This window comes from Miscanthus floridulus, chromosome 14 (assembly GCF_019320115.1).
Source record: "Miscanthus floridulus cultivar M001 chromosome 14, ASM1932011v1, whole genome shotgun sequence".
NCBI lineage: Eukaryota > Viridiplantae > Streptophyta > Magnoliopsida > Poales > Poaceae > Miscanthus > Miscanthus floridulus.
The window spans coordinates 68820191-68831564 of NC_089593.1; the positions used below are offsets into that span (position 1 = coordinate 68820191).

Here is an 11374-nt window from a genome sequence, read left to right on the forward strand (position 1 = left end):
CGCGAGGAGAAGGGACTGAGAGATGGGGCCACGGGCGCAGCGCAGGGCTCTTTCATCTTCGGACAGGGGCAAAATCATCCATTCAGAAAAGAGAACAGTGCGCATACGACTACCAGTGGGCCCAAGCAACTAGAAGACGTAGAAAATGGCGAAACTCAGTGAAACGATGATATATAATGGTAGATCTCAAAATAGATGAATTTTAATGGTACATCTCAAAGTTCTGAGAATTGTAAAGGTACCAATCCAAATAACCCTATCGGAAACAGAAGAAAAAACGAACCGTTTTTTTCATAAACAACGACATATGAGTAATTTGTTTAAAGTTGTCCACCTCCAAAGCAGGTGAAAGCAGGTGAAAGCAGAGGACAACCTGCTTTTGGATTTATACCACAGAGAAAACAGCTTTTAGACAAAAACATATATGGCTATTAGGACCCTGCTTGTCCACGCCGACGGCCTCCTTTGGTAGCAACCCACTAGCTAATAATTAGTAGGTCTGTTTGATCCACTAATACTAGCTAATTCTAATTACTAATTTTTAATGCTGATCGATCCCAACAAGACCTGATTTAGATTCCATCAAATATATGTAGCTTTCAGTTTTTATCCATGAGATCTAAACTAAAGGTTCCATCAAATATATGTAGCTTTCAGTTTTTATCCATGAGATCTCGACCAAGAAACGCCTATTATTATTTCAAAGCACCATTACTAAATGTTCTTAAAAAATTACACATGTACTACATCCGCTACAAATTATAAGTCATTTTGGCTGGCTTTTCTTGCTACAAATTATAAGTCGTTTTGGCTTCTCTAGGTACATAGTTTTTGTATGTATCTAGACAAGCCAAAATGACTTATAATTATTTGAAAAAGAAAGAGTACAGATAAACCAAAATGACTTATAATTATTTGGAACAGAGGAAGTAAGGTCCATAAATACCCTCTAACACTTATTTTAGGAGGCCGGCCGGCGTTTTGGAATAACGAAGACGGACAAAGCCTCCATCTAAAGGTCATGGTTAATTTAGACCTACAGAGACAGGTCTAAGTTAATATATTAACCGCGACGGTCAGCTTAATGCAACCGTATCAGTTAATATGTATTAACCGCGACGGTCACCCTTAGCCACATGCCTCCATTAATATGTTAACCAAGATGGTCACCCTTAGCCGTAAGCCTCCATTAATATGTTAACCAAGACGGTCGTCCTTAACACATCCGCCTCCGTTAATATGTTAATGGCCTTCGTGAATATGTTAACCAAGACGGTTGATATAAGGCTCCCACCTCCATTAACTGATTAGAAAAAGCTCCAGCTAGAGCCAGCTCAAGTTTTTCACCCTATTCACTTGATCGTATAAGCCATGATACAGTGTTTTTCTCTCACAACAAAACAGCATCAATCGGTTTATAAGCCGCAGAAAAGATCAAGCGAACAGGACGTTTGGAGCCAGCTCAACTTCTGGAGCCGCCATCGCCGGAACCGTCCGGACCGTCCATGCCAGCTCCCGTAGGCACTGCCAGAGCCGGCCATCCATCCGCTGTCGTCCACCATCTCGCCGCCACCGCCATCCGTGCTGGCTCTAGATCTGCAAATGGAGGGAGGGAAGAGTGAAGGAGACGAAGAGAGAAAGAGTGAGGAAGATGGGGACAGTTGTACCAGCCCCACCGGCGCCACCGATGCTGACCTCCACCGGATCCTGCCCATGCCCACCGGATCTGTGCGCGGGAGCTTGTCTCCTCGCCTCTATGCCGGAGAGGGAGGTGTCTAGCGGTGGTGTAGACGGTGACGGTGACAGCTCGCAGAAGAGATGCCAGTTCACACTCCTCTTCGTGGGGCTCCCAGCTCGGGGATGACTGCACAGCGGCCTCCGGGGCACCAGCTCCTCTAGTAGCGGCGGCCGGCGGCGGTGAGGACGTATGAAAGAAATGTGTGACAGGGTCTCTACGTGCTGTGAACATGACCACTCTGCAACGGTTAGATAACAATAGGCTCGGTCAACAGCCACGTCGCAGCAGCCAATCACGAAGTGACACATCGCCCAAGAGGGCCCACGTGTCACCGACGCGGTGGACAAACCGCGAGTGCAGCTAGTTCTTCCGAAAACCACTAGTTGTGGGGCCATAGGTCAACCTAACAGCAGGTTGGGCACGTGGTGCAAATGGCGGCATGAGCTTCGAGGGTGGCGGGCCTACTCAGTGGCGCGTCCAAAACATTGGAACGGGCGGCGCGGGACAACAGGTGCGAGGGCGTGCTGACGTCAGGTGGGGCTAGGATGTCATCGACTCTGAGAAAACACAAATCGCATGAACGGTGGAGATGAATTCGTGTGGCCTCCAATCCAGCCATTCAGGATGTCCACGTCAGCGATCCATGGCGAGCTGGCCTTCATGCACAGGTGCCGAGGCAAGACGGGGCCAGCTGCATGCGCGGATGCGTGCGTTCACCGGAGGAGCAGTGTTGTTATAGGAAAGCAGGCCAGATCTAGGTGTGCCTTCGATCTTTGTGGCCATTGTGTGGCAGCAGGGCGTGTGGCCGCTGGTTTTGTGCCACGTGTTGGCTGTTTCGCCGAAACTGTGGATGGCACCAGTGGTATACGACTGGTCGCGGGGAATAAGGTGAGGTGGGGCCGGCGCAACAGCAGATGTCGACATCAACGCGGGAAAACAGGTGTGCGCAACTGTGTGTCCGCTAGGTAAAAATATTTTATGATGTGGTTATTTTTTAACCGTATCTATAAATTGGTTTTAGGAGGTAGTTATCTTTTGACCGCCTCCGTTAAAACATTAACCAAAGGCGGACAGGATAAGCCGAGATAAGTTTGATTAACCGATACGGTTATTTTAAGCCGACCGTCTCGGTTAATCGGACTTAACCAAGGCGGGTGAGTTACGTTGCCCACCTCTGTTACAGTTTAATAATAACCGAGGCAGGCGCTTGGCCCGCGGCCCTGTCACCTGTTAACGGAGGTGGCTGCCTAGCCTGCCCGCCTCGGACCTTACAAGGCTAACACCGCGTAAAAGATTTTAAGTAGTAATGTATAATTCTGTCCTATCATAGGTTCTGGAGGTGAGCTATGGAACATAGAAATGTTCATGGGTGTGGTCGTTGTCGCTGCTTGTATTATGACCATATTCCCGGTGAATTGCAACTCATTACCTACACGTACTTCACATATACTAAATTCGTCACAAATTATAAGACATTTTGGTTTCTAGATGCATTGCTTTTACAATGTATGTAGACATAGTGTATATCTATGTGCACAACAAATGTAACGTATCTAGAAAAGTCAAAATATTTTATAATTTGAAACGGAGAGAGTATATCTCAACAAAAGTTTATAGAGATTTTGTGGGTTGAGTCGCACTTAACAAAAAGTTGGCTTGAGTCACAAGTTGTTCTTATGTAATTACTTAGCAACGAACTTTGTCGGTGATCTTTGTGAGACTAGTCTTGTAAGGATCGGGTTGGTGTTGGTACGTCTAGGCTTACTGGAACTTTACGTTGTATCTTTCTCTTCTTTAATGAAAGACGTGCTTAAGCACGGTCAGGAAAAACAAAAAATTTCTAGAGACGACATGTGCTACAGTTGTAGCCGTCCCACAAAAATTGACACAAGCGAACGAAGAAGGGAAAGTAAAATGTTCACAGCATATATACACTACTTCGTCTCCCGACGTTTCAGAACATGTAAAAATTTTTGCAAAGATGGGGAATGCAATATGCAAGAATTCTGAAATTTAATTAGTATTTCCTTGTTGACTGGACATAACTTATAACTTGGGTTTGGTTTTCATAGCCTTATTCAAATCCAGTTTGTAGAGGCTTGATGAGAGAAAACCCAGCCAAAGTCGGAAAAGAAAAGGTGGAGGCGGTTTGGGGTTTGTGCCTGCACAGGATTACATGGTTCGAGAGGTGCCACATGTAGCTGGCCAGCGAGGCGGCAAGGCAGAGCAACACTGCTGTGAACATCGTAGTGCTGGAGGTCCCAATGTCTCCTATGCTTATTGTTGTAGTACGTAGCAAGAAAAATTGTTGCCACGGACTTCATGAATCACTCAATCATCCCTCTCAGCCTAACATATACCCCTACTTTTTTATTGATCAAAGAAGAAATCACAGTATCCTGTGTGGGCATCCAAAATATATACAATACATCAAGTTATAGCAGCATCTATTGCTCATCAATTCATTGAGTGCACCAACCGTTACATCAGCATGTAATGAGTTGGTCACATTCATTCGGTTACGTACAACTGGCAATTAAGCGGCATGCGACCGAACTGCAATAGCACTCACTCGTTCTTCCAATGCCATACTCTGGCAGCGGCGAAACGGAAGGAAGGGACATCGCCCAGTTAGCTTCGGTGAAAAATTATGCCTGAAAGTATTGTTCGCTGATTCGTTGTGAGAGAAAAACACTGTTTATTTGCTGAAATAGTACGACTCATAAGACAAGGGCATAGTTATACCTAACATGTAGGCCCCCACTGTATATCAGCAAAATCACATAAAAACTACTTTGAAATGGTTAAGAGGGTTTTTTTGTTTTGAAAATTTTGGGTGGGGTTTTTTCAATCAACTGGTACTTATAGTGTATGTTTTTACTGATATAGAAGAAAATATAAGCAAGTAACCCTGTGAGGCTATCTACACGAAAAATATGACAATAATAATAACAACTTTAACTCAGTGGCCGGTCAGGTAAACTACAGCACGCATAATCGTGCACCACAAGCCATCAGAACTCTAAACCACCACAAGATACCCAAATAGTAGAAGAGTTGAAATGGAATTCACTCTTAAAAAGATGCTTACTAATTCTTCAAGGTAAGTGGCACACTTTCCCATAAATGATTTGGCGCATGCTGAGCTTATCTCCACTAATTATGAGCCTATTCGCTGGTTGGTTTCTGGGCTGATAAGCCCGGCTGGTGCTAGTTTGTTGTGAGAGAAAAACATTGTTGGCTGACTGATAAGCCCTGGCTGAAACCAACAAGCGAACAGGCTGTATTAATCGTTAAAGGGACACTTCTAGAGGTTGCAGACTACAATTCCAATTGCAGTTACGCCTATATTTTCTCCATTCAATTGAAACTCGGAAGTCAGAAGAAGATTCGATGAGATCAGAACTAAGGCCCTCCACAATGTGGAGTGGTGCTTCAAAAAATTTGGAAACCACGTCATGGAATAGGCATCGGCGTCGAGATGGCTGCAATGTTCTGTAAAACAGGAACCGACGCCATGCAAACCTCGGGGCCCATGCCAAATAAAGTAGCGAGCCGTCCAAAGCAGGAAGAAAAATCTCCTTTCACCTTTCCTTCACAGATGAAGAAAATTTCCATGGATTCTCTCTCTGACTCCTAGATCCAAGCGGCGGCGGCTGGCGTGGGTCGCATCCCCTTGTTCCCCGGCGGCGGTTCCTCGGCAACAAGCTGGAGCGGCTGCGGCGTCGGGGTCCTCGGTGACTAGCTGGAGCGGCTGCAGCAGCGGATCTTGCACCTCGGCGAGCAGGCAGCGTGGTCCCGCAGCCTCGTCCTCATCCAGGGCGTGGCGCTCTCCTCCGGCAGTCGACGCATGTCTTCATCTCCAGCGCGGTGCTCTCCTCCGAGAGCCGATGAGGATGACGACGGTCACCGAGATGAGGGCGGAAGGAGCAACAAAAATAGTATTTTAAGAACTGGGAACCGCAGCAAGTAGTTGCGCCGCTCCAGCTTTCACTGGCATCGCTTGGAATTAACATCGCATGCCACAGCGTGGGGAGCGATTCCCAAATGTTCTCTCTCCTCTTTTAGCTGCACTCAGGCACAACATTGTGGAGGGCCTAACGTTCAATGGTGTGCGTTTGTGTAGGCACACGTGAGAGAAGAACCCAGTGAACATGTGAAATTATGCATGCAAGTACTGAAAAAATTTTACAAGGGCAGCGCTTCATACTTTCATATTGAAACGAGACCTCCCACGACCTTGGAAGCCTACATCTTCAGGGAGTGAGTGAGCCACCGCAAATTGTATATCTTAGACCGTTTTCAACAACCGCGACCTAAAATACAAGACACATTCGTCCTTTAGATAACGCTACAGGCAAAGGGTTCAATACTTATTTTTAGTCTTCTCCAACAACAAGACCCAAAAGACAACCCTTTCTGCAAATACCTATTTAGGTTATGCCTCAGATTTAGGTTATGCCTCTTCCGGCACCCAAAATAGATCTTCCATATAAGTACTCTGTTGGAGGCTATATGTATTGTATTGGAGACCCATTTTGGGTTTGGGTTTCGCAATAGGTCTCCCGTTGGAGACAGCCTTATAGTGTAAAGAGCCTTCCTGACGCCTTCCTAGCCTACAACTACAGAGCAATTGCCGCAGCGAACACGCCTCGTCCCTCTTTTTTGCCAAAAACAAAACAGTTATCTCAATCTTTCTTGTTGCAGCATAGTATCGTGCTCCTTCAACTGCTCCAGTGCTCCTTTATTTATGGACTAAAAGAGAGGGCAATATCACACAAGAACGTAGGTACTGGAATTTGATTTCAATTAGGTTATTCAGTGCCTGCAAATTCATTGAATGGGCACCCACAAACCAGACAACACCACTGATGTTCCATGATAAACTGCTCAGTCAGTTGGCACTCGGTATTGTCAGACTTGGGAGATGGTCAAAACTTCTAGGCCAATCTCATCGAGCATGCACTACAACAGAAAGGATGATCACTGCCGGTTCATAGGCTGAGGGGCCGCTGAAGGGTGACTTACTGGCGGTGACGAATGTTTTCACCGCCGGTTTCGATGTATAATCCGGCGGTGAACACAGTGCCGGTTTTCGCCACCTTATCATACGTCGAACCGGCGTTGAAAACTTTTAGCACCACGCAGCAGCCAAAGCACAACGCACATACAAATTGGAAGGCCGAAGTGCCCGTTAGAGCTAGCGGTGAAAATCAATATCACCATCTGACGAGAGTTAAACATAGGGGTATGTCAAGTTCCCAGGAGATAGACTCCCGATCGAGAGTCAAGAGACCCCCGACCGACCCCTCCAGGATTGCTCGAGGGCTATATCCATCGGGTACGCTCGCGCATACCCTCTGGCTAAGGAGCAGGCAGAGCCCGAGCACACCCTTCACCTCTGCTCGGGGCTCGGGGGCTCGCCAAGGCCCTAGGATCCTTCAACAGCTCGATCCGGTGCTCCCTTATTTATGGAGTAAAAGACATGGCACTATCACACAAGAATTGCAGGTTGGTACTAGCATTTGATGTTAGGTATTGGGCCATGGGCCGTAGTTGTTCGATAGCTGATGTGGGCTTGGCCGTTGCAGCCTGTACCGTTCCCAGCGTGAATATAAGCTGGAGAGCGAGGCGTGCGTTGTAATGAAGAACTGAATTCATTCTCGTAATTGAAAACGGCCTTCGTTGCCGGTTCCTCACCCACGGGTTCCTGCGGTGTTCTTCCTACCTCAACTCTGTTCTTGCTATTTCTACCCCAAATACTGCTATTCCCAGCCTCAATTCCTTCCAGCTACCCAGTCCCATAACATTTGAATTGCATCAGGTTATTCATTGCCTGTAATTTAATTGAATAGGCACCCACCAGAGGCCACCACTGATGTTCCACTTATCTGTAAATTAAAGGGGACACTTCTAGAAGCTGCCGACTGCACCAATTACAGTTACGTCTATATTTTCTCCATTCAAAGTTCCAAACTCAAAAGTCAGAACAAAATTCGGTGAGATCAGAACAAACGACCAATGGTGTGCAACTGTGTATTTGTGTTGTGTACACACATGCGAGTGGAGAACCCAGTGAACTTGTGAAATTATTATGCATGCATGTATCTAAAAAATATTACCAGGGCGCTTCATACACTAGTTCTGATCTCGCCGAATTGGGCAGCATTATGCTTTAGGTTGCGATAAGCGCCCTGTTCGCTTGAGCTTATTCAGAACAACTTTTCAGCCATGAGTGTTTTCCTCTCACAACATTTCAGCGTAAGCATCAGCATAAGCCAAATTTCAGCATCAGCGAACAGGGTGAAGACTTCTGGGCCTTCTGGCAGGATCTCCAACTCCAAATCACTAGCTGCTGCAGATGGACCCTAAGAAACATGATGATGGCGCAAATGGAGCATGATTCAAGCCTGGAAGGATCTGGGAGCTCCATGTATCCACGACGGCGTTTCTGTGTGGACTTCACTTTCAGAATGTCTATGGGGCGTCTTAAATGATGGCTGTAATGGTGTAGCGTTTTAGCAAACTGTCGCTTTCTTTGCCCTGGTTAAGTCTGGAGGTCTGAAACAGATCTTCGGCTTTTACAAGGGGTGACAAGCACTTTCGTCTACTCTGGTTGTTTTCCCTGAACTTGCTGCAAACTCTGTACTCCCGTTTTGATAATTGAAGTGGAGCCTGCCTCATGTCAAAAAAAAAATAGATATTTGAAACGGGAGCTTCTACTGCCTTTTGGAGGCCAACAACTACAAGGAGATTCTACCCAAAGAGTGCAAAGAGCCCTCCTGACGCCTTCCAAGCCTACAACTACAGAGCAATTGGCTGGGCGAACATCTCGTCTCGCTTTTCAACAAAAAAAAAACGGTCATCTCTCTCATGTTGCAGCAAAAGCATTGAAGGCTGGCACATATGGTCACCGTTCTGATTTGACCCGGTGCTACTCGTACTTGCTCAAGGCGTGTAAACGAGGTTACGACTTTGCCTGGCCATATCACAACGTACTTGCTCAAGGCGACAGGCTCTGGTGGACCAACCTCTCGTATGGCCTATTGTCCTGCGACACATTCGCCTACAAGCCCGACCTCGTTTACACGCCGTTTCCGGCGCCTGCTCACCAGCCACCCCATTCAATCAGGTCAACCTTGACAAAAGTCGGTGCGTGGGAACCAGCAATGAGCTGGTAACAAGCTCAGGTAATCAGGTATGTGATGATCGACGACGATGGAGATGTCCCAACTGTCTGGGTTGTGAATGCCACTGGTAAGCCACCGCAAGGCCTCACCCAGAGACTGTGAAGAGACCTCCTGACGCCATCCTATAGAAATGGAGCCAACAGCTCTATCGTGTTGATCTCATGAATGTTTATACAATTACATGTGTGTTGCGGTTGGCAGTCCACGCCAGGGTTTTTTTTATCAGCCGAAATTCACGGAAATTTCCGAAATTTCCTTTCTATCCGCAGGGTTCGATAAAATTTAACATCGGCCAAATTTTTCCCTTCTTTCCTACTTCCTCACAGACAACCTAAATTCAGCCGTGCGACAATCCCACACTATAATGTTTTATTCTTGTTTTTATCTGTGAACAAGTGATATTTAATAGCTTAGGAATAGTTTCAAGTCAAATTCTACGGAATTTTTTCAAAACAATTTGAATTTTTTTTGAATTTGGTCCGATATTTCCGATATATCTTGCTTATCCTATTTATCCATGACCTCCAATAAATTTTTATTTCCGATAATGAAAACCTTGGTCCACGCAGGGAAGCCAGTACCGCCTCTACCGCGCCTGAGCGCAAGTCTAGCCCGTCGTGGGCGACATGGGCGCGAGAGCGCCCGTGGTGACCAGAGCCGGTCCAGCCGTGGTGACCAGAGCCGGTCTAGAGGTTGTATCTTCAACACCCTCCTGCAGTCTGACGGTGGATCGGGACAACGCACGGACTAGATCGAAAAGCTTCAAATGTCGCCGTCGGGAGTCCCTTGGTCATCACATCAGTGAATTGTTCGGCAGTGGGAACATGTAGAACGCGGAGCTCGCCAAGCTGAACGCGTTCCCGGACGAAGTGGATGTCCAGTTCGATGTGCTTCGTTCCCTTGTGATGAACAGGGTTAGACGACATGTAGACGGCGGAGATGTTGTCGCAGTACGCCACGGTGGCCTTGGAGATGTTGCAGTGGAGCTCGCTGAGGAGTTGCCGCAGCCATATGCATTCGGCTGCCGCGTTCGCCACCGCACGATACTCAGCTTCTGCGCTCGAATGGCTGACAGTCGGCTGACGTTTCGATGACCACGCCACCAGAGAGTCACCGAGGAACACGCAGAACCCCCGATGTCGACCGGCGAGTGTCCGGGCATCCAGCCCAGTCGGCGTCGGAGTACGCCGTCACGGTGAGGTCGTTGGAGGCATGCAGATGAAGACCAAGCGACGTCGTGTCGCCGACGTAGCGGAGTATGCGCTTCAGTAACGTCAGGTGCGGAGCTCTTGGGTCGTGCATATGGAGACAAGCCTGTTGAACAGCGAACGCGATGTCCGGGCGGGTCACTGTCAAGTACTGCAGTGCCCCAGCCAGACTACTGTAAGACTTGGCGTCGTCGATGGCGTCGCCGTCAGTAGGAAGTTTCCCCTTGCAATCGATCGGAGTAGAGACAGGATGGCAGTTGCTCATACCAGCACGTTCGAGGATGTCGATGGCGTAGCACTCCTGCGACAAGTAGAAGTCATCCGCGATCTGCTTGACGTCGATGCCGAGGAAGAAGTGCAGGTCACCCATGTCCTTGACGGCGAACTCGGCTTGGAGTTGATCGACGACATGTTGTAGCAGTTGTGCACTGGAGCCGGTTAGGACAATGTCGTCGACGTAGAGTAGGAGATAGATGATGTCCTCGCCGTGGAGGGGGACGAGCGCGGTGATCGCGGTCACCGGCGTCGGCACGCTGAGCGGTTGCGCTGCGAGAGCGAGCAGAAGGAAGGGGAACCTAAGCAAGCTGATACCATGTAGAAATGGAGCCGACAGTTCTCTCGTGTTGATCTCATGAATGTTTATACAATTACATGTGTGTTGCGGTTGGCAGTCCACGCAGGGAAGCCAGTACCGCCTCTACCGCGCCTGAGCGCAAGGCTAGCCCGTCGTGGGCGCGCGGGCGCCTGTGGTGACCAGAGCCGGTCCAGCCGTGGTGACCCGTGGTGACCAGAGCCAGTCCACATGTTGTATCCTCAACACGTCGAAGCCTACAACTATAGAGCAACTATCTCGGCAGACGTGTACACTTCGTCTCTCTTTTCACCAGAAACAAAAGGGTCATCTCTTTCATGTGTGTCGTGCTCTTTCCACCGCTACAGTGCTCATTTATTTATCATGGAGTAGTAAAAGACATGGCACTATATATATCACACAAGAATTGTAGGTAGGTACTAGCATTTGATTTGCATCAGGGTGTATTCAGTGCCTGTGATTTCATTTCATTGAATGGACACGTACCCACCAGAGGCCACCACTGATGTTCCTTGATAAACTGCTCAGTCAGTTGGGAACTCAGTGTCTTCAGAGTTGAGAGATGGTGAAGCTTTCGAGGCCAATCTCATCAAGCATGGTATTGCGGAATCCAGAAAGCCTATGCCTCCACAACGTTATCCAGAAT

General features: G+C 47.8%; 1 protein-coding gene across 1 annotated transcript; it reads right to left on the reverse strand.

Moving 5' to 3' along the window:
- Positions 1-10038: 10038 nt before the first annotated feature.
- LOC136503658 (uncharacterized mitochondrial protein AtMg00810-like) lies at positions 10039-10506 on the reverse strand. The gene has a single exon (XM_066498661.1). The coding sequence runs from the start codon at positions 10504-10506 to the stop codon at positions 10039-10041; it is 468 nt and encodes a 155-aa protein (XP_066354758.1).
- Between the last annotated feature and the right edge of the window lie 868 nt (positions 10507-11374).

Excerpts from the sequence above, each read along its gene's own strand:
- LOC136503658 (XM_066498661.1), bottom strand. The coding sequence starts at position 10,506 with ATGGGTGACCTGCACTTCTTCCTCGGCATCGACGTCAAGCAGATCGCG.